Here is a 24,037-nt window from a genome sequence, read left to right on the forward strand (position 1 = left end):
GAGGAGACAGGGAGGAGAGAGAGAGAGGAGAGAGGAGAGAGAGAGAGGAGGAGAGAGAGAGAGAGAGAGAGAGAAGCAGGCAGGCAGGAAACAGGACACCCGCGGAGGTGGAAGAAAGGGAAGGAGAAGAACCTCTACCTCCTCTCAGGCGGACTGTATTTACCGACTCCGGCAGAATGTGTACGCCATGTTGTGTCTCTCAGGTGAGGAACATTTCTACAAACCTCTTTGTTGTTGTTGTTGTCGCTCGATGGTCGTCACGTCGACTGCCGGTGCAGCCTCGTTGCGTGTCCGCGAAACAATACGGATTTTCTTTGTGACAGTCGCCTCTCGTGTAGCTTTGAGACATGTTGGTCAGTCACAGTGATTCATGAGCAGCATGAAAGAAGACAGTTTCCTCTACTGACGCGAGCGGAGAACTTCTCTGTGGTCGCTGGAAGACAAAGAGACACGAAGCAACATCCGCCACCGAGGAGCCGCTGACCTGCACGAGAAGAGCCGTCACATTCACACATGTAGACACGTTGTTATCTGGAAACTGAGAACTCACCTCTTCTGTTCAAACCGGACGTTTGTGTTTGGTTTGCTTGTTTTCTGGACAGAAGTGCAGTTACCCACCAAACATCCTGTTTCCCAAATCCAGAAATCACACATCACTCCCATCTCCATTCAGTAACTTAACATCTGTCCCTGTAGGAATGTTTCTGAAGTTCAATTCTAAAGTTACATTCAATTAAAGGCGAACTACTTTATATGTTTTGCTGCTTCTTTGTGTTGTGAATTTCTGTTGGTGAAAAACTTTAAACATAATGTTTTGGTTTGTGTTTACGTTTTATAGATTCAATTATTTTTACCAGTAAATTAATCAGTACCAGAAACTAGAATGGTGCCACAAACCACTGCCAATAAATATCAGTCCTCTAATAAGAGCTTTTCCCTTTTATCGAGATCCATTAATGATTCCCTGGGAGATTGGTCAGCATTTGAAAACAAAATGCACGCACCATCTTGCAAAGTGAAGAAAAATTCCTAGATTGTGTGGATTCATGACAAAATGTGATGGTTTCTTTCTTGGCCTGTGTCCCATCCTTCAACTGTGTTTAGTAGAAATCTGTTTTTGCTAAAAAAACAGCAACAACCCAACAGAGAGGGGCAAACAGCTACACAAAGTTGTTTGTGTTTATATATTTGCAGGGTTTAAATAGTATAAAACTTTGAAAAGACAGCAGCTAGCGGTGAATACTCAAGTGATGTGTTTAGGGTTACCGGTGCTGAGCTGGTCTGGAATTTAATTACTTAGACACATCCCTCATATAAGGAGAGCTTGGTCCTATTTCCTGTTCTTTTCAGAGACTGAGAATGATGGAAGGATTAGGAGAAAATGAAGGGCAAAATGTAAGATCAGTTTTGTGGTGGTGTGCTAATCCCAACCACAGGCGCCTCATTTAGCTTTGTCGCCCTCTCAATTTATGTGTGTACTTGTAATTAACTTTTTTTTGCCTGTGCATATATGTACCCCTCTTGAGGTTTAGAGGCCCAGGTTGATGTGTGGTCTGTTATTATATCCTCCTTGGCTTGGAGGTGGATATTATAGGAGGGTGGGCGTTGTTTGGGTTAGGTTTAGGGAGAGAAGCAGGGATGGTGTGGGAGCTCACTTGTAATTTCTCAGTGGGAGCAGGGATGTTTGCCATGTTGTGATGGGGCAGAGGGTATGGCTTCAGCTCAACATTGAGTGTTGTCCAAAGCGCTGCGAGTGTTGGCTGTGTTTGTGGGACAGGACTGAAGCTATGTGTAGGCAGAACAGTAATGGCACAGGCAATGCTGGCAGGGTGCATATGTCAGGACAACCCAGAGGGACAGAAGCTGCCATTCAACAAGAATATGAGTATGGAGTATCATTGAATAAGAAATTAAGAACTGACCCTGGCCTCTGTCGAGTATTTTAATGTTGCTCAACTCCACTCCAGTACACCATGTTTTATTCTCTAAACATTTCTGGCTGTCTTATCTTTAACCAGGGTGGTGCGAGTTAACCACAGCTGCTTTCAAAAATCCTACAACGCCCACACATTTTCCTGAAATTTTCAAAAAAGTATGTACATGTCCGAGTCAGTTGCTTCAGACATTTCTTTGCAACTTTTCCTGCCTGCCCCCTTGTAAAATGTCTGTAAAATGTCTGAGTGAGCCCATGTGAGAATACAGCAGGAAAATGTTTGGGTAATTAACACTTGCTGGACACGAAACTGAAAAAACAAAAAGAATTGAAATATCTCAGGACCAAAAAGAGGTGTCATACACGCAGAAGATGTCAACGAAGATGTGAATGGAAAGACAACTTGAATTGAGAGCTTTTGGTGATGAAGGCCTGCTGCCAGTGTGGATTTGCTGGAAACTAAAAAAAATTTCACTGCAGAATTTAGACTTCATGTCCTGCAACGCTCTACCAGGGTGCCACCTCTCACCTAAGTGCTTCTTATGTTTTCCTGTTGTTGGGACCGTGTCTGACCTGGACAAGCTCCCGGAGTTAATGTCGGAAAATGGCTCAAAATAATTTGCTGATAAGTATGTGTTGGTGGGCCCTTTTTAAATACCCAGCCTACAATTGATGCAAGTTAATCATAATGATGCGATTTATTTTATGATAGGTTCTGCAGCTCTAAGGAGTGCCAGCTGACTGGCATGTAATCTTTTTTTACATAGAGAAGTAAATATTGTGAAACCCTGAACTATCACTAAACAGTTCAGCTCAGCAACACTCACTCAAGCACAGTGGCACTATCAATTGGGCGGAGCGACTGCTTGCTGCCAAGGTCACAGCTCGGCAGCTCTAATGGGCAGGTGATTCTAAAAACAAGTGTTGATGGTAAAATCACTAGAGTTGTAAAACCTGAGCCTAATATTAAAACAGCCCCTCAATATGCATAGTGCTCCCCTGGGTCAGTCATATGATTGGGATTACTCGCCCACTGTGAGACATGTCTGCTATTTTCAGCTTTGCAGGAATTTTGCTTTGGTTAGCAGCAGGAGCATGTTTTCCCACAGGGGCGTAATTGGCAATCATCCATCTCTTTTGTCCATCTGAGCTGTCATACAGTCACCAGGGATAATGTTTTCCTCACCCTCATCTTCCCATGTCTTGTCTCTTCTTTTTTCTGAGCATGGGGTTGAAGGCTGATGTAACCATGTGAAATGCCAGCTAGCTCTGTGAATGCTACCTTTTGCATCAGTCGACAGTGAATACAAGGTTGGGAGTGACATGTTATTGTGCAACTGAACTCTCACATTTGCAAACGTTGCACTTTGAGAAGTGAAACAGGCCTCTAGGTAAACACATGACGTTGGATTAGCCTGGTGATCTCAGGCTGCCTTGTATTTTGACTACTGCCTTCCCGTTCTTGTTTGGTCTGTTTCCGTAGATTGTTTTTGTGACTCACAAACCATTGTTTGCAGGGGATTGTCCATGTCTGCCCTCCCTTTTCACCCATTCCTCTTTTTTTTAAGTGTGTTTCTGTTTTCTTCTTGCAGTTCAGCAGACTATAGTTTCTCTCTGTTGGTTGTAGCTAGGGGCTTTATTTGCCAAGAGAGATGTAAAGACCTCCCTTTGTGTATAGGAACCAGAGCAGTGATACATTTTTGCTGTGTGTATACAGCTGCCTAGCTGAACACACAATAGAGGAGCTGTCAGTCTCAATCTAAGTGGAAATTGGAGCAGGCCTTTTATCTGGAGCTTTGGCACAACCATACATGTGGGAGAAAGATCCTGCCTTCTATTGTATTGTCTTAAAGTTTTTTTGTTTGCCCTCTCCCTCTTGTTTTCCTCTCTCTGCTGGTTTCTCCTCACAGCATTGTCGTAATTTGAGATACGAGGGTGTAGTTACATCTGAGCTTTGCCACGATTCATTGTGGTAAACGTTATCCATTGGCCAAAATCATTTAGCTCAATTTAACTGGGAGTTCCCTTCTATTTAAAGCAGCCGGCTGCAGACTGGACTAAAGAAAAGTAGGTAAAGTAGGACAGGGATTAAATATGAATGATCGGATGGCATGGATGAACAAACAAGGACACTGTGGCGTGAATCAACCTGAGGTTTATGGTCCCACTGATGCAGTTGCTGAATATTTAATGCCTCCTTCTTTCATTAACGTGGGTGCCTTCGTCAAGGACGTTATGTGTTCACCCCTGTCCGTTTGTTGGTAGGTTGGTTTCGATGTTTGATTCAAAGCAAGATTCTACAAAAACTACTGGACAGATTGCCACAAAACATGGTGGAAGGATACAGTATGGGTCAGGGAGGAATATGTAACTTTTTGGTGCTGATCCAGGGATTATCTTTAACATTGTGAGATTTCATTGATTTCCTAGGGAATAATTAATGGATCTCGATGAAAAAAGCACTTTAAGTGTTAATTTGTTTTGGCCTGATTGAAATTAAGGGCACTGTTGTACGCTCACCCCAACTGATAAGGGCAGATGACCTGTCAACTGCATGTGTCATGTGATTATTTTGATCCAATCATAATTAAGTGATAATGCCAGTGGTAAAATGGGGATGGATAAAAACCCTGAGATTGCAGGGCCTGTTCCCCCAGGCTCATTCAAATCTGCAGTGTGGGGACATTTTTGTTAAAAATAAAACAAGGTATGATCTGAACCTTGGATTAGGAGAACTGTTCCACCTTACTGATGAGTTTATAAAGTCAACATCTCATATCAGCTGATAGGAGGTTTTCCCCTCTGTTCAAACTTTGGCAGGAGAAAATGATATCAGCCACAGCAGAAGGTTTATTTTTGTAGCCTGTCACAAATACCAAGTATACTACCAGTATTACTTAAGTACTTTTCTTTTGGGATCCCAACCAGAATTTTGTCAGATGATGATCTCCTTACTTACTAACTTGTGTAAATGTTGTAGGAGAAAACCATTAACTGGCTCTGTATCAGTCTGCCCCCATATTTTCATTTGCTGTGCTTACAGTGTAGTGAGTGACCTAGTTTTGTGGACAGTCTGTTTCGTAAGCAGTTGCATCAGCGTGGCTCCGTGCACCAGAGTTAAATCTTGTGCATTTTATGTAGTTTGTTTCCTGTTCGTCCAGTTCTTCTCATCACTGCCGCTTTGAGGATAATGAGGCAGTGAAGGATAGAGGAGGGGAAACATGGTAATTATCACCAGCGCTAGCAGTTTGATCACAGATGTGGGTTTTAGGATTGTCCACATAAAGGACTCTATCACATTAGCATCCAACTGTAGGTCAGAAGAGGCCTTGTTGAACAAGCCAGGTCATACAGACTTAATTCTGTCTCTGCCAGCACTTGCTTCATTTTGAATGTTATATGCGTTAATCTCCTAAGGGTTTTCCCCGCTGATGTGTCCTATACCATGTAAACCTGATTCCTGTGTGTGTTTGAGGAATATCGTCTTTCTCCTGACCCCTGAACAGCTGGAAGGTGGTGGAGCGCAGGGGTGTGAGTGATTTAGGGTAAAGGGCAGCTGCAAATAACAAAGAAGGTTAAAGAGGAGAATATAAAAGGAAAAAATACAAGAGGTGACGACAACGAGTCCCCAAGTAACAGGGTGGGGGAGGATGGGAGATAGAAGATTGAAAGAGAGCTTGAGGCTGAGTGAGCAAGAGATGACTCTTTTTCTGTCTTCAGAGAGTCCCACAGTGTAGTTAGTGCAGGTCTCACAACAACCATCAGTTGAGTCTTTGTTTAATTTAATCTCACAATTGGCTTTTTCAACATTTCCCTGTTTGCTGTATCAAGGGGCGCTGCTCATTGGAACAGCAGTATGACAGGCTAGTGGGGGGTTGCTTTTTATATTGAAGTAGGGGTGTACTCTGCAGACACGGCAACCACCTGCTGGCACGCTGGTGGGTGGAGGAGGTGGATGGCCCATGAAGTGGGTAGGGTCAGGGTTTGTTACCATGGATATCCTTTCTTGTATCTGTGTGTGGTGGAATTCCCCGGGACATTTTCTTCTCCTGTGTCCCCCTCTCCCCCCCTCTGTCAGTTGCGCAGAGTTTGCTGTTGGGCCCCCTCACTGTGTGCAGTCCACTGGTGAAACACCCCCTAACTAATGAAATCTAAACACCCTCGTAGCCTAAATCGTCTGTTTCTTCCTGCTTACTCTCAGTCGGTTGTGGTTAATTAATCGCCCATTGAGAGAGACATGTGGGTGCAGCAGAGACAAAGGGGGCGGCTTATCCTCTTAAGCTGTGTGTAGTGAAATAGAGAAAAAGGGGCCACATAAATAAAACGGTTGGGATTCAAGGCTAGAGGTCTGTGTGTGCACAAAAGCAGAAATATGCACATGTAGAGAGGCCAGGTGTCAAACCTATTAATACTCGCTCATCCACGGTATCTCAAGCATTGATGAATTGTGTGCACGTGTATGAGCTTGATCCCTGCTCCCACCGTTATCCTTGAATTGATAAAAAAAACCCTGTTGGGTCCAGATTGGGAATGAACTGATCTCATTCAGGCATGAAAAAATGATTTGTTTGCTGCCCACAGCCGTTACCCAGATAGGGCGAGGAGGTTAAATTCATAATTGACCTATTTTCTGCTGTTCCTATTTTTGCTTTAACTTGTGGGTACACTCTTCATCACAAGAACACAATATCAAGTATCAAGACAGACACAATATAATGATCACAATGACATAAACTAAAATTTTCAGATGAAGAATCCTTACTCAGTGTGGTTCCCCACTGTGTTTAACTATGCCCAGGAGGTTATATTTTCACCCTTGTGTGTTGGTTTGTTTTCAAGCAAGATTACACAAAGAATGCTGGACGTTTGGCCACAGAACTTGGTGGAAGGATGTGACATGGGTCAGGGAAGAACCAATTAAATTACAAAGGGGACAGATCTTGATTTCTTTTTTCCTTTTCTTTGACATTTCTAGGTAGGGTGTTTTCCAACATTTTCTTTCATTTCTCGGAAAACAATTAATAAAAAGAAGTTTTGGGGAGTGATGTTTATGAGTGTATGCAATTTGTTGTGGTCTGAGCTGATGTCTGCAGATGATTATTGACAATGATTATTGATATTATTTAGCATCTCAAAATGTAACATTGATACTTTCTTTACTCAACTGAGAACTGGGTGGCAATATAATTGGTCTCACTTTGAACAGATTAGAACTATCAAAACAACACCACAGAAGAGCTAAAACCATTTCTTCAGTTAGAGGCAGAAAAAAACAATCAACTGGACCATCTAGAAAGGATTTGCAGGGAGATCTGTGGCTAGAGATGGACAGCAGGGAGTGGGAGGCATGTGGCCAGAGAAGGAGCTTGATCCTGACCATGTGCCTGCGAGGATCCAGTTGTCTGCAGCATACCACACATTACTGGCATCTGGAGCGGAACGCAACACATCAGACCGCGTTTGCACACTGGCTTTACTACATCAGTACATCCAGATCGTGGATTAAGACGCGCACTCGGAAGAGGAGTTAGATTACCGTTATGACTGAACGGCACATTTTACAGATGCTGCTTGGGTCGATTGCAGTTTGAAGAAAATAATTTATTATTCACCAGAGTATCCCAATAGGAATCTTGCATTGGTGGGATACATTTGTGTATCCTGTCTTGGGGTTTAAGACTCTGACAGTGCACATGCAACATCCCCTGCACATCATTCCTTCTGTATCCCTACTCCCAGTTGTTGCTACTGTAACTTGTTTGATACATTTATTTATTTAGTCATTTAGCAGACGCTTTTATCCAAAGCGACTTACAAAGGAGACATAACATTCAAGCTACATAGCAACAAAGATTTAATTTAATACCTAATTTACTGTCATGCATGAATCGTTTGTGGCAGATGTCACTAGATGGTACACAAGTTACATGAGATGGTTCAGTTCACAGCCATGACACCTTCTAATTAAGAGTTTTTACCTCTCACTTAATGCTGTAATTGTAGTTTATAAGTTTCCCTGCAGCTCAGAAAGACTTAGCTAGGGTCAGACTGAGATTGTCATGGAACCCACAGTGGCATCATTTGCTTGGTGTCATCCCATATCCCACATCCCATAATGGGAGAAAATACATAGGAAAATAGTGCATATGAGCCCTCCAGCAGTGGAGCACCAGTGTAGCCCCACAATACACCACACCTTTCACCACAGCAGTGTGTGTTCTGCCGTCTGAGAGGTAGGAGGCTTTCACGGGCAGGGTGGGGTGGCTAAAGAAAGATGGTATACTGTATAATTATAGAGCCTCCTCTTTCCTAAATAGAACAACGGGCCTGTCTTTATGAGAGGACCTGCCAGAAGAAACAGAGTAGGCCTCTCTCTGTGTGTGTGAGTGTGTCTGTGTGTGTCTTCATTCAGAAGACAAGAGCCTTCACTGTCTGACTCTGTACTGACCAAGAGTTGCCTCTTTGAAGCAATGGGAGGGATTTGTCCCTGTGACCGTAATAGAAACCATGAATGAGTTAAAGAGACAGCCAGATGAGTGTCTCCCATCGCAAATTTTTCATCTGTTCAGTTCTTGGCATAATTTTGTCTTCCTGCTCATACATGTGGTAAATTATCAGTGTGGGATCCTGAAGGCTGAAACTCTGGAAAGATATTAAAGTACACTCCCACACAAGTTACTCAAAATGACTCCACTCTCAGATCTTGGATTCTCTATGATTAACCTTGAATGCCTTTTACTGTGTTGTGTAAAGTAATAATTAAATATTGCATTTATACAATGCGGCAAAAACGATATGATATCCAGGAAAGAAAATTGTTTCATCTTGGTGAAACTAACATGCTTTAAAGACAAAGCATCAGATCATAGATTTGTGTACTCACCAATGTCCAATCAGGAATTTTCTGCACTATCAAAGCATTTCCAATGCTGGTATCAGAACATCTGGAATAAATAGGGTTATTCATGCTCACCTTGTCCCAAACTGTTGAAATTAAATATCTACCAATTCTTGTTTAACAATATCTCAAAAAGGACCAGATGGATCTCTTTCTCCATCTCATTTTTTAATCTCTCTTAATCTATATTTTTTAAGTTCCAAAGCAGTTTTGTTGGAATTAGTGAATATGTAACTCCAACCAAATTCATTTTGGTCCCATGATTCATGGAACATTTCTTTGTGCCTCATTCACTTCCATTCAGGAAGGTCAAAGAGCAGACGATGCAGCCGACAGTGATGGATGTTAAAAGAGCACTTAAACCCTGGTTCTCTGTTAAAAGTGCCCCGTAAATACATTACGTGTGTATCAGATGGCTCAGGATAGTGTAGAAAAATGTGAAAGCTAATACGGTTATGCTTTTCTTTGTGTGCAGCTGGCCTGCTGCTGCGGCTCAGCAGCCTGCTCGTGCTGCTGCAACTTCTGCCCCAAGATAAAGCAGTCTACAGGGACCCGATGTATGTACGCCCTGTACTTCCTGTTGGTTACCGTCATCTGTGTCATCATGATGTCCCCCACTGTGGAGAGGGAGCTGAGAGACCATGTGAGTACATATGTTTTGATGTATTACTCTTGTTTTTGGTTGAAAGTGTCACTTGTAAGAGGATAGAGGGGAAATTAAAGCACAGAGAGAAAAATTTGCTTTTAAATTTTGATTTTGTTTTTCAGTGCTTTTGATTTGAGAGAGTGAATGAAGTGAATAGTAAACTTTCTGTACTAAATAGTGGTCGACCGATGTGGGTTTTTTCACTTCGAGGGTCACGGGGGAGCTGGAGCCAATCCCAGCTGCCATTGGGCTAGGGGCAACTACATCCTGGACAGGTCGCCTTGCTGATTTCTTGGAGTGACAAAGTCCAGTTACTGGGCTGATAATTCTCACGATATGGATATGTCAATATTTGGACAAAGTCTTATTCTTGCTGTTTACAGTAGGGCGATAAAGTCAATTAGTTGTCAGATAGTTGTTATTGTAAATTTTTGATTTCTACAATTTAAGACCTGCTGCCTTGCCTCCTTTTGTACATTTTAATATAAAATATATTCAGGTCTGTTCCCATCTTTTCAGTCTTTTCTCTGAATAGAAAGGTGGATTTGGCTCAGAGGCTGTAGTAACCAAGTCAACAGTGACCTCAGTACCATAACCTTTACTGTTTGGCCCACTACGTGTGTACACTCTTCCCAGGCTTCACTTATAGTGTCATTTGACAAGAGTGTTGGGATAGACACACATACTGACATGGAGTGGAGGTGAAAGTCAAGATGAAGAGCATTTTTGTAGCTCACACACTGTCTTTACTTTATTTTGAAATATTGGTTCCGTCATTTGAGCCAAATTTGGAGATTAGATTTCTGCTATAAAAATAATAAACTGTGCCGACATTAATTTGCTAACTGGAAAGATAAAAGATTTATTAAATTGCTACAGGCATCATTCATCACTATACAGTTTGTACCTATAGATCCCATGTGTCTCCACTAAGAAATAGGGCCACAATCGAGTAGGCAGAAGGTCAGTCTGGAATCTTTTTTGTCTTCAATCGCCCATCGAGCTTCTGAAGTTGGGAAAAGATACGCAGGAGGAATGTAGCTCTCTCCTTTGAACTCTACAGCTTTCATGTTGTTATGTTGCCTCTCTGACTCATCTCAATGATTATTATCGGACTGAGGCTATAGCCGTACTACTTAGAGCCCCTTTTCCACTGGTCAAAAAAAACACTAACACACTAGCATGGCTTTTGTGTGCAATGGGAATGGATTCACCCTTGAGTGAAATGATTGAAACGTGACACCGAGGACAACACGCTAATATGGCAAGACTGAGGTGAGAGTGTGCCTTAGTTTTTGATGCGTTTGTGATGTCAAATTATATTTATTTTACCCATGTTCAAAAAAAACCTGCGTATACCTGCAAATATTTATGTAATAAATGTTTTTCAAAAGGATCTCTATCCACACAAGCATTTTGACTCCGTGTCAGTTTTATTCCCCATCCATAATAACATGCCAGAAAACCTCAGGTACACTGAGCATGTGTGTGCTGTTGTACTCAGAATTTGCAAACAAAAGCCTATGTCTTACATGTGTAAACAGTTTTACCATTGGAAAATGCAGGATTTAATGCATACTACCAGCAAACTATCAGCAAGGCTTGTAATCACAAATAAAACAAATAGTATGAAATCACAAATGTTACGAATCACCAAAGGCGACATCAAACTAAAACGGGCCCTGCAGCATTCCCAAACTTCTTAATCTCAGCAACTCTCAAACTACAGAGTAGTGTGGACGCCTGGCATATCTGTTGATGCATTTTCAAATGAAAATATGGATGTAGCCTGACTCTGTCTGAGAAATAAACTAAACTGGAAGGACTCCTCTCTTAACTGCCATAATATTCATTGGCTATTTGTCCTCAACCATGTGAGTCAGACTGTAGCCACTGTCTGGCAGATGGTGTCAGAGATGATGTCCTGATTCACTAACTCTTCATCCATTTTTTATGCGGATAGCTCAATATAGCTGTCGACAAATGATGGTGCTGTTTTTGGTACCATACCTTACATACTGTGTGTATCCACGCATACACTGTGAAAACAGAAAATAATGACGATACATCATCTGGGAAGAATTCAGCTGAAGGTGTTACCATGGCAACGACTGCAAGCTTCCTCATCTGAGAGCGTATCTGATGACTGATATTTTTCCACCAATCTTCCTCTGCTGTTTTTTCTTTTCTTCTTTCTGTCTCTGCCAGTGTCTACAGTACAATATTAAAACGTCTCCCTGCTGTGCACCTCCTTGTGAGAGCAGAACTCTGTAAAAGGCCTACCCAGGCACAAAATGGCCTCTGATAGCCCCACGCAAAGCCTGCTGAGTTACACACACATTCATACACACACTCACTGTCAGTCACACACTGAGCACAGAGGGAAGTCCCAGCTAAGAGAGCAGCCTTTGTGCGTATGAGAGCGCCCGTCTTTTCTCAAGAGATTTACAGCAGTCTGAACCAGCAGGCCCCTTTCCCTCAACACCATGGACATGCTAATATGGTCCTCAACATGAGACAAAAGATCCAAACCAGACTTTTTACTCTATGTTGTGATCTGGGTCTGGACTGAGGTACATACTGAGGAGATGACAACTCAATCCGCTGGCATCTCACTTTAAGGACAAAAGACTAATAAAGCTAAGTCAAACCATGCGTCATCTGAAATGTTGGAAAATCTTTTGTTCATGTTTTTGCTTGTGCCTCTTGTCTCTAGTATTAGAGATAGATACGAGTTACGATTCAAGGCAACTCACCTCATCATCGGGAAGGAAGAAGAATTTGACTCTGTGGTTATTAAATGCAAAAGCTGTCTCTTGCGCTGGCTCAGAGCCACTGAAGCACTTTCATTTCTGCTGAAATGCCACAGCAGCGTCCTTATCTACTTCACTCACTCCAGATTTGCTCTCTTCTTTTCAACACAGGTCACCTGAGTTCAAAGTCATTTTCAGAACTTTATAATTGGACAGATTTCCCAGTCTCTCTCTCTTACTCATGCCCCCTCTGCTTCACCCTCCTCCCAGTTTCTCTGACTCATTGACTAAAGGCTCTTAATTTATTCATCTGTGTCTTTTGTTTGTGTACACTGACAGTTAGTTGTAAGGCCCCTTTAACAGCCTGTAAAGAGCGAGGGATGAAAGAGGGCTTCATGGAGAGAAAGAGGGGTTGTTGTCGCTGCCTGTTCTCTCTTTTTGCTCCTTCAGAGGCATGACGCTTCGAATACACACTATTGGGCCCTTTCTCTGAGGCTGCACACTAGACAAACATGAGCAGAGACTATAATGACTGTTTTCTGTGTATTATCCCTGTCAATCAGATCCCCTTTTACACCGAAATGTGTGAGAAGATTAACGCAGGAGAAAACTGCAAAACCCTGGTGGGCTACTCCGCCGTCTACAAGATGTGCTTCGGTATGGCCTGCTTCTTCTTATTCTTCGCCATCTTCACCATACGGGTCAACAACAGCACAGGCTGGAGGGCGATAGTGCATAACGGGTAAGGCCCCATGTCTTTTCTGTCACAAAACACTTCACATTTGCTGTGAAAGCAAAAGACACTTGAGCAAAGAAATATGCAGAATCTTAGAGTATGAATTAAGCAGTGAAATATTAAAAAACATTGTGTGCATGTCTTTGCTGGCTCAACTTAACAGGTGGTGTCTGAATAGTTCACTGAACATGAGCAAGATGTAAAATGAACTTCACCTACTTTGACCATCAGAACATATTAAATCTGAATATTTGAGGATTTGTTATACCAATGCACTGCTCATTCTAAACCTGCCTGTTTGGAATGTGCTGTTTGCTTGGCCTGTGGTAATGCTGGCGGCAGATTTCTTTCTGAAGAAGTGACCTGTAGTAATTGAGCTGCACAAGTTAAGACCACCTGCTGGACTCAGTCCACAAAACCCTGAAGCTGCTCCACAGCTGCTGCACAAAGGGCTGTTCACCTGTTTATTTAAAGTTCAACGTAGCTCGAGTCAGTACGCAGAACCCCGATCTGGAGATTTAGATGTTGTTGCTGTTGTTGTACCTGTGTCCTGTGCTGTTGTGCGTGCACTGTTGTAACTTTCGTCACTGACTGATACAGAGCACTGAATGTACCTAGTGTCCAAATAGCACATAAATTCAACATAAGCTTGATTGGGCCATTAACAATCCACATGCCAAGTGTGTGTAAAACTAATAAAATGAACTATTTACTGAGATATGCATCTCATTCACAGATTGACAGACATTTCTTGAATTAGAATATTAGATAGATTAGATATATAGAAGATTACACACTTTCTGTGTTAGCTCTCTTCTTTGTGGTGGAAATTTGTTATGGAGAGAAATAAGCTGATGAAACCATGTTTCTTTTGTATTTTATTTAAGATAAATAAGAAAATCTTGTCCTACCTACAAAAAGGCAGAGCTCTCACACCTGGAGTGAATCAGGAGGTCTGACCCTGAGCAGCATACAATAATACATAATTACAACACACAGTGTTCTGATTCTTACAAGGACAATTTGTTCCAGTGTCACAGGAAGGGAACAGATTCTCTTCTCTATTTTCTACAGTTTCCCAGGCTAGCTAAAGCACGTGTGCAGCAAGTCTCATAGGTGAAGGACAGTGAGACATTAAATCTAATGGCTATAAATAAGCTATAAGGAATGATCAAATTTTTTGTCCCAACATTTCTAAAACATTCAGAACTCTGAGGCTGTTCTGTCAGGAGTCTGTTTTGTGTATTATGTATGTTTGTTCATTTTTAATTTTCAGTGTTTTTTATATAATTTTCTCATCAATAATGTTTTTCCTGTATAGCCTTTAAAATACACAATAATTTCTTCACATGTCAGGTACTGGTTGCCGAAGTTTATTTTGCTGGTGGCATGCTGCACTGGAGGATTCTTCCTCCCACAAGAGGAAACCTTTCTGGAAGGTAAAAATGGGACACTTAGCTCTGGAGCTGTTAATTAATGTATCACTAACATAACCACATCTCTGTGGTTGCAAAGCTAAAGGTAGGAGACAGCAAGTGATAAGGAAATAGACAAAGTAACTTACTCAAACAATTACCTTGTCTCACTCTCTCTCTTGTTTAATGTTACAGTGTGGCGCTACGTAGGAGCTGCTGGCGGGTTCCTTTTCCTCCTGATCCAGCTCAAGCTGTTGGTGGAGTTTGCACACAGATGGAACACAAACTGGTGAAAGCATCACATCTTCTCTGTGCTCTTGTCTCTTTTGTCCCATAAACTTCTTAAACTTGCTTTGATTTCTATTTGTTCTTGAGATACTCTGAGGGAGGACGTTTTCTTCTGCAGGGTGTTTTTGGATGTAAATAGTTTGGAAAGAGGGTGTCATGTAGCTTTGTGTGTTTGTAAGTGGAGGGGAGGCTTGGCAGCAGGCCATCCTCGCTGCAGATTCACAGGATATGCACATGGTCTCCTTGTTCCCTCAGTTTCCCTTTTTCTCTCACACAGGCAGAGACACACCCTCACTACAACAGTCAATTGTTTAAAAAGCTTTAAGTAGTTTCCTAACCAATGAAACTCAGACCTCTCAATGTATTGATATGTGCACTTGCACCTTTTAGTAAAACCCAAACTCTTTGTCTTTCTTTGACTTTTCCTTTAGGCCGACCCCTGTTGTGTTAGTTTTCTTGGTTTCTCTCTTTGTTCACTTGATCTTTTTACTTCTGTAATTTTCTTTATCCTTGTGTTCTTTTCTTTTCGCTGTCTGTTTTCTCTCTCTCCCTACCTCTTTCGTTCCATCCACAGGTATGCCGGAGTAGCATATAACAAGCTGTGGTATGCCGCTCTGGCCTTGGTGACGCTGGTGCTGTTCAGTGTTGCAGTGGGAGCTGTGGTCTTCATGGGTGTGTTCTACACCCAACCTGAGGCCTGTTTACTCAACAAAATCTTCCTGGGCATCAACGGTAGCCTCTGTCTCATCATCTCCCTGCTGGCCATCTCTCCATGCATACAGAAACGTGAGAAACCTGCACTCACACACATTAAACTAATTCTGTAATGCAAATGAGTATACAGACATTTACATTACAGGTGGTGTTTAGAGAAGGCTGCTCGCTTTATCACAGAGAGATATTTTTAAATTGTGACACATGGGACAATAGACAGTTGATAAAGATGGAGGAAGCATCTCCACTTCCTCCAACTATCCAGAAACGGAACTGAAATTTTCAGAATCTACAGGGATATCATCTTGCACATTTGGAGTCAGTGCAAAAGAGTAATCTGTTGATAGAAAGTAGTGAGACATTTTACTAGAACTTTCTGTCAGTAAGTTATATTAATAATATTGAATTTACTTTTGTGTCCCTGCAGTGCAGCCCACATCAGGCCTGTTGCAGCCAGGAGTGATCAGTGTGTACGTCATGTACCTCACCTTCTCAGCCTTCTCCAGCAAACCAAAAGAAAGTGAGTATGAGCTGATGCACCCATCTGCACCTACTGTAGTAGTCACAGCCATTGGTGCCTTGATCAGCTTGCATCAGATGTCTTACATAACTGTGACACATTGTTGTGCATAGTCATTGGACAAATATAAACACAGTGTAAACCGCTTATAGTGATCACGTTTGTCTCTGATCACTAGGTGTTACTATATCCATATTGCGTAGCTTCAGTATGATAGTCCTCAAAACCTGTTGGGTGACAGGTGACATTGTGCACACACACACACGCTTTTCTTAAATGGGTCAAATCTTTCTTCATGGCTGCGCACGCATTCATCAGCCCATCCTGCTCGCTCTCTCTCTCTCTCTCTCTCCCCCTCCCTCTCCCTGTCTATCTCTCTCGCGCTGACATAAACACACACACTCACACACAAACAGTGTCATCAGCCACATGTGTAAATGCAGACTGGGTAAAAACAACAGAATTTGTAAACATAGTTAATGTATAGAGAGCCGGAGGAGATGGCAGGGCGCACTCGGTTTGGTTCGATTTGGTTCGATTCTGTTGGCAGTTCACAGTGCGAAGGGCAGAGACATAGAGAGTAGCATTAAATTACTGACAGATCCGGCACACTGTGGAGTGGATACTGTTACATGGTTCTGAAAATATAAAGTTGTTGATGGAGGTGACAACAGTAAACAAATGGACATGTATTGGTTCAGAAGTGTTTTAAAATAGATAAAGGGACATTTTTTTAAGTTAGTTGCTGAAGTTTTGGAGAGGGAGTTTTTCCTCCTTCAAAGTGCTTGCTCATTGTGGGAACTGTTGGGTTTCTCTATATTTAATATGATTTTAAGGTCCCGACCTTCTATGTAAAGTGCCTTGAGATAATGTATATTATGATTTGGCGCTATACAAATAAAATTGAATTGAATTGAAGTAATCTGCATTTAAACTTTTTTAAGATTATAATATTTTTTGTAGTATTGATAGACTATTAAGAATAATTGGTAATAGAATGAGGCCTTTCTGAAGCTGTTCTCAGACATGTTTTTTGGGAGTTTTCATATATGAAGAACGCAGCAAGAAATTCTCGTGTCAGACGTGTTCACAATAACAAACATCTCCAGAGCGTTAGTGGTGAGAGGTTGTGCAGCATGCAGAGGGCAGGATGTTACATATTAATTCAACTGCGAAGAGCACGTGATTTTGATAACAGCACATCAACACTGGTGTCGGCCCTCGTGGTGGAAAACAAAAAAATGATGAGGATTGAGAAGCCAAAATGTCTTATGAGAGTTTTATTGTAAGTTGTAAACGGCCAGAAGGGGAACAGAATGTTATAGACAGTGGCCCAGTCTGCCATGCAAATATTTATTGGAATATCGTGGGTGAACCTGCGATAAGCACATCAAACAAGGCTGCGAGTTATGAGAGGATGAGGAGTTACAGTAAGGTAGATCTGACCAGCTGGAGTGTTTCACATTCAAGGTTAAAAAGTGTTACAACTGTCAAGCTAACACACATACACAATACATTTCCACTACACCCTTATCACCAAAAGCTCTCGTCTTTCTTTGCCTGTTTGAAACATCATCAACTTGGTCACGGTGAATCCTCGTGAAAATATCTCTATTTTATGTCAGCACTTAAGTATACTACATACTGCTGTTGAGTTACCCACTGTATGTTGAACTATCTATATCCTTCTTTTTTTCCATTATTAACATTGTGCCAAAATACACACACATACACATTTGCTGTGTCTTTGGCAGTCTCCCTATTCCTTTTAAAACTCCCTCTACTTCTTGTGCCTCATTCATCTTTGTTTGCACTTTCTTTTTGTCCAGTCCTGGAGATAAATGGCACAAACACAACCGTGTGTGTGTTTCTCAACAATTCGGGGACAGAGAGCGACAAGAAGATTGTTACAGCTTTCGGAGCAGTTATCCTGTTTGGTTGTGTCCTTTACTCTTGGTAAGACAACACACACAGACACACAGACACACAGACACACACACACACACACACACACACACACACACCCACAAACACCCACACACACCCACACACACACATCTCTTTCATAACCATAGTGTATTTTCTTGCAGTATATCATTTTAGTGTCATATGTGTAGAGGTGGAGATCACACAACAGCCAAAATCCGAAATTAATTAACAGCTGCTGTTTGGTCAATGAGGAATAAAAGTAATGTATTTCATGGCAAGCTGTAGCGACAGCGACGGGGTTAGTTTTGATTGGCTGTGACTTCGGAGAGGCGGCGTTTGATTGGCTGTGGCTGACCTAAGCATGTGAGAGGCAAGAACGATGGCTTTCTGCGTTTGCTCACATGTGTTTCCCATCAAGTGGAGGCATCATGTCTCTTGTGGTTGGTCCTCGAGGAAGAGGGAACTGCGAAAGATTGGAAAAATGCAAAGTGACGGAATTGCAACCTCCCTGTCTCCCCCTCATCTATCTTTTTATTTCTTTCTTTCCTCTTTTCTTTTTTCCACCCTCCCTCCAGCTTGACGTCCACCACCAGACGAAGCTCTGCTGCGCTCAGGGTGTGTAGGAACAGTGAGCCAGAGACTGAGGTAAACACACAAGTATTCAGATCTCACTAAGTGTGGAGGTTAATGATATATTCAGACCGGTCTTACAGATTAATTTAAAATCCCTCTGACCAGACGCCCTTATTAAATTAAACTGATGAGGCCCCCAATAAATGAAGCACGCATCAGTTTATGTCTTACAAATATTTAATTCCAGCTCGGTGGTAACCTCTGTTTCCTCATCCTTGCAGAGAGCTCGCTGTTGTTTCTGTTTTGGAGATGACACAGGTGAGGAGGCTCTTTCAACAACACATCTCTACTGTATCTATCCCTCCCTCTTCTCTCCGCCTCAGTCCATTCAGTGTGTATGCATATGTCCCCTGCAGTAGTGTTTGCACTCTGAGGGGCTACACTCATTGCTATTCCTCAGCCTGATTGAGGATGGTGAGAAAGTATTGGTCAGCAAACACAGATGATGTCACTGTTACTAGGAGGTTAGTATGACACAGTGAAGCAGGCCCAGCGAGGAGGTGGAATTGTGGGTAGGCCTACACCGCCACCTGCTGGAAATAACACTGTTGTGTTATATATAGGAAAACAATAAAAGATATCACCATATTGACTTTAAAAATAAGTTTTATATTTTACATAAAATGTAGCGATTAATTTAAATTAATTTAAATTATAACAATATCTTTTCTCTAGTGTTTTAAGCATTTCACACATAAAACATGTCTGACTGAACCACCTTGTGTTGATGTGTCGGTTCCAGAGGACTACGATGAGGAGAATACTGGTGGAGGACAGAACGTGGTGTACGACGAGAAACAGGGAACCATCTACGGCTACACCTACTTCCACTCTGTCTTCTTCCTGGGTTCCCTTTATGTCATGATGACCGTCACCAACTGGTTCCAGTAAGTGACACACTTAATCTGCTGTGTTTATGTGCACTCAGTGCTCCTGTTATGGACAATGAAAAGAAGGCAATAGTTGTTTTTCTCCCTGCTCCATTTCATACATTTTAACTCCAACTAATTCAGATTGAGGTGACGGAGGCCTCCTCTCTGTGACTCAGTCTGAAGACCAATGAAAGCTCACTGCAGAGCAAAGACTATCTGTTCATTCTTATACTTTCCCACAAACCCATTCTTCTTCATATTCAATAATTAACTTAATGTTTCTAATTTCATTTGATGTAGTCTCTTCAAGTAAATTCTCCATTTTTATGCAAACACATTTTATCTTATGACTCTTCTAAAGATTGAGGCATTAATATGGTTAAATATGTTCTCAGATTAAGAGTGACTTATTAACTCAGCATCAGAGATCATGTGATTATCTTTTCAACACACAGACACCTGCGTCAGCTCTTATCACAACAAACTCTCTTGACATCTTCGTTGGTGTCTTCTTCGTATATGACACCACTTTGTCACTGGGGATATTGGTTTTCTCTGGGGGTTTTTTAAACCCTGATACTTGCTAGCGATGAATCCAGCGGGGGGATCCCCTGCTGTGTTCACACATTTCAATTCTCCTGAATCTCTACTGACTTTATACTAAGGGGGGGGCGAGGCGGAGAAAGTCAGATACTGCAGAGCCTCTCACTCGGACATTTGTGTTCACACATGCAATACGGAGGATCTGCAGAATTTAGTGCATGTCTGAAAGCAGCTCTATTAATACAAGTTTTCATTATTGTCCTGGGTTGTGAATGCACTATTGTCTATTGGCGTTCAAATAAAAACAGCAGTTTGTCTTTGTCCACTGTTTATCTTTGCTCAGTTCTCTGACTGTGTGCGTCTCTTGCAGTTATGATAATCATAAGATTGAGGCGCTGTTGGATGGCAGTTGGTCAGTGTTCTGGATCAAGATGGCCTCCTGTTGGGTCTGTCTCATCCTCTACATGTGGACCCTCATTGCTCCTATGGTCTGCCCAAAGCGTTTTGAGGCGTAGGACGCACATCGCTACTCGAGGATCGTACTCCTCTGATTCTCTGGATACGGGCAGACTTAAACCTCCCACGCTGAGCCAAGGGACCACCACAATTCCCCCTTTTCTTTGAAACACGACCCCACACCACCCTCAGCGTTTGAAAGGGAGGATCATCTGTTGCCTTTTGTTTTATATGCTAGTGGTAGTTTTTACATTGTTCAACAATATTAAGTTGTCAATACCTTGACGGTAATTTTTTAAAGATTCTTTACTACCATAACTCCTGGATTACTTATAGGTTTGAAATTACATGAAGAATCATAGGAGGTGAATTACATGAAACACGAGAAGAATCCGGTTCCTATCAATTCACTGATCATTTCAGACTTGTGCGTGTTTTGTTGTTGTTTTATGTGTGTGTCTTTTCTATTGGATTCTTACTTTTACTTTCACCCAAGTATTTCAGTTCTGTACAGTTGGACTATAAAGTTGTAGCAAGGTTTTGGGACAAATTTATTTCAAGATTAGAGATGTTACATGAGAAACTGTATTTATTCAAGTGTGTCCTAAGTAATCAGAAGAAATGTGGTGGAAACTGAATTAGATTTGCCCCTAACTCTGTTTAAAACCTCATCTCTCAGGCTCACATGAAAGCTGTATTATGATTATGCTTTATTATATCGATCCCCTTTTGTAGGAGTTTTCTATGCAACCGAACAAGCTTGATATTAGATAAGCTGTGTTGTGAAGGTTCCACTTAGATCACAAGGATAAATGTTAAAAAAAAAATTTGATGCTCCCTTTGAGTCAAATCTTTTTTTAGGAAAAATCAGTGTCATATGTTCAAGGTTTCCAGTCCACGCAGTGTGGTACGGGCATTGCTCTTCAAATCAACCTTTGTAACCTTTTGTAAGAATGACGTCAGAGAAGTGCCGCCTCTCCAGAAGAGCTGCAGTGACACAACAGTGAATATTTGCCAAAGGTAGATGTCAGAAAAATACAAATTCCTCTGTCTTATTGTTTGGTCTGTTACAGAGAAAGTATACCTGAGAGCATAATGTATTTGCATGCCCATGCAGACACTCATGCTGTTTAGTTGTTTTCTGTACAGTCATGAAGTCTTTATGCCTTGGTTTGTTACACACAGCTCAGATTGGTGGTCTGAATAAGGTCACATGAGTGGTTTTACTGGTGCATTATTCAACACTGGATGTTGAGTTTACTGCCAAATTCAGACAAAGACATTTACCGTTTATTACCTGTGTGTCAGGTTTTGTATAAAAATACAATATATTGTGATCTGCAAGTTATTTTCTGTTTCATCATCAAAACTAAACCATTAAGTTTGTTTGTCTAATTGTTTACTTAACATGTTTTATAATAACTTAAATGTACATTTTGTCTAAAGTTCTCTGATCTGTGGAAATTATTGATTTGAGTCTTGCTGTCATGTGACTTCTCTCTTTGAAAGTATTTCAGCACTAAAGTTACTGGTATGAATGTAGAGATAAAATGGTGCTCAGGGCAGCTTTGATGTTCAAGAATTAAAATCAGACAACAGGACCAACAGTGAAGGCTGTGCAAATCCATACCATTTAGAAATACTTTCTGACCAAGCTGTGTTTAAAAGAAGGAGATGTGCTTGTCATGCAGTTCAAAATCTTCACACTTTCAATAAACCATCCATTGAAGGTCATGTGTTGTCTTTATTTGCAGATAAAGTTTTCCTTCATACAGATACACATTTTGACTGACCTCGTGTAAAACTAGAAATAGCCCCTTGCAGTTGTATGCCTCTAACAACCAGTGTAGTTACAGTCAACATGTATTTTACTGTGACCTTTGACCACTGAAATCTTGAAGCTTAATCTTTGAGTTCAAGTGACAACTTGTAGTCAAAATTTGAAGAAATGCCCTAAAGGCTGACTTGAGATATGATGTTCAAGAAGCTTAAGAGTTCCCAGAGACGTTTGACCATCAAAATGGAATCACTTTATCAGTGAGGCTAAGTGAATATTTTTACCAAATTTAAAGGAATTCCCTCATCTTGAGTCAAACTGAATTTTGAACAATATCTAACGTTTGTGGCCACTAGCTGTCACCGGTGCTGAGGCACAAAAATGATAAAGCTTCCTTGGTTTTTGTGAATTGCTGCATTTTATTGTATTTACATCTAAACACAGTATTTCCTCTTAAACAGTTTTCATAAAATGCCGATAAAACTGAAGGTGATATTGCATAGACATATACAGAACCTGTTCATTGATACAAGAATATACTGGCTTCAGTTACATCACACTAAATTGAAGATAAGTATATAATGACCATCACTCTAATGATCATGACAACATGTTACCAAATTCATCATTCAATTTCTAACTCAGGGTCTCTACCTCTTTGCCCTCAGCCGTGCAGCTCTGCTTTTTAATCCATGTTTTCAGCAGCGCTCCATTCGTCTCCCTGAAGGATCACTTCCCTCTCTGGCTTCACTCTGTGCTCTGAGCACTGACATCCTGATAGTCGGCAGGAATTGTGTCTATGGAGACGAGAAATGGGAAGAAAAATCATAAGCATAGCTGAAGCTTATGGAGCATTTGTGGGACTGCCTCAACTTGCAGACACTCACCGTTGCAACGATACTTCAAATTGGACCAGATAATGTTTTCCTGAGAGAAGCAGAACACTCCCAGTCGCCCCCCTCTCATACTGGTGTCAATTATCACGCCTGTGTCTGCCACCAGGTTTGAACCCTCAAAAAAACGAGCTCTGGTGTAGACATGAGGGGAAAGTAGTTAGTCTGTTCACACAGGATGGATGGATAGATAGATGGATGGATAGATAGATAGATAGATAGATAGATAGATACATACATACATACTGACTATCTTATGTAGTTTGCTTGATTGAAACAAAAAGTTAAAAACACTCACCAAAGGAGTGAGAGAAAATAACCACTTTATCTGTATCTACTCTGAGTTGTGAACTCCATCCTGTGTTCATCTATCACTTCAATTTCTTCCACATCAATAGTCATCTCCTGTCCACTTGTGATCAGATCGCTCAGGACAGATGTTAATAACAGGTCTGAACGGGGTCTATGTGTCAGAGCGATGGTGTGTGTCTGTACCTGATGTATCCAACCTGTGGTCGGTGCTGGAGGAACCAGCGGTAGGAAACCTTGTCCTTCCAGCCGACGTTCCTGGGGTCTTTCCACAGGAGACGGACCTGCCCGGTGGTGTCCCCTGTGTGCCAGAGGGAGTTTCTCAGATGCTCCCCTGGGCCTGTCTCCGACTTCACCATCTGAAGAGCCACAAAAGATGAGAGAGGAATAACTGATACTGACAACAGGTGATGATCTACAGATCCACGTACCCTCTCCACTCACCTTGAGCTGTATTCCCGGCTCTGCAACAGCTCTGAAGGGCGCAGCCTGCCAGTAGGTTTGTTCCGTCTGTTTCCACATCACCACGTAGAACGAGGAGGAGTCCTGGTAGCCGAAGATGAAGCCTGTGTAGTCGTCGTCTGTCACCGTGTTCACGTGGAATGTTCCCTCGAAGTCGACCCCGCTGAACGCTTTGTAGCCTGTAGATGTGGACAGCGGAGAAGGAGAAGACACAGCAGTGCTGGTTACTGAAGAGCCCAGTGAAGAAAATAGGTAATAAT

At 41.8% G+C, this 24,037-nt stretch overlaps 2 protein-coding genes and 1 long non-coding RNA gene across 4 annotated transcripts in view; 1 reads left to right on the forward strand and 2 right to left on the reverse strand.

The window, feature by feature from the left end:
* On the forward strand, window positions 1-22,070 carry serinc5 (serine incorporator 5). Its single transcript, XM_020100997.2, has 12 exons — window positions 1-203; window positions 9,307-9,474; window positions 12,794-12,972; window positions 14,323-14,405; window positions 14,577-14,670; window positions 15,244-15,455; window positions 15,811-15,903; window positions 17,733-17,859; window positions 18,408-18,477; window positions 18,687-18,723; window positions 19,208-19,352; window positions 20,251-22,070. Exons 1-12 carry the CDS (start codon window positions 177-179, stop codon window positions 20,393-20,395), a joined length of 1,380 nt encoding a protein of 459 aa, XP_019956556.1. The 5' UTR covers window positions 1-176; the 3' UTR covers window positions 20,396-22,070.
* Window positions 238-687, reverse strand: LOC138407485 (uncharacterized). Its single transcript, XR_011240903.1, has 2 exons — window positions 551-687; window positions 238-484 (listed from the first exon to the last, which is right to left on the reverse strand). It is a non-coding gene; the product is annotated as an uncharacterized lncRNA (long non-coding RNA).
* thbs4a (thrombospondin 4a) overlaps window positions 22,061-24,037 on the reverse strand; it is an 8,793-nt gene continuing 6,816 nt past the window's right edge. The window contains exons 20-23 of one of the 2 annotated variants that reach the window (XM_020100996.2): window positions 23,760-23,956; window positions 23,502-23,674; window positions 23,001-23,140; window positions 22,061-22,910 (exon numbers count right to left, since the gene is read on the reverse strand). In XM_020100996.2, the coding sequence (XP_019956555.2) occupies window positions 22,861-22,910; window positions 23,001-23,140; window positions 23,502-23,674; window positions 23,760-23,956 (560 nt within the window). In that variant the 3' untranslated portion in view covers window positions 22,061-22,860. The remainder of the gene's footprint in view (window positions 22,911-23,000; window positions 23,141-23,501; window positions 23,675-23,759; window positions 23,957-24,037) is intronic. The other variant, XM_020100995.2, reaches the window with a different exon arrangement.

This window comes from Paralichthys olivaceus, chromosome 4 (genome assembly GCF_024713975.1).
Source record: "Paralichthys olivaceus isolate ysfri-2021 chromosome 4, ASM2471397v2, whole genome shotgun sequence".
Taxonomy (NCBI): domain Eukaryota; kingdom Metazoa; phylum Chordata; class Actinopteri; order Pleuronectiformes; family Paralichthyidae; genus Paralichthys; species Paralichthys olivaceus.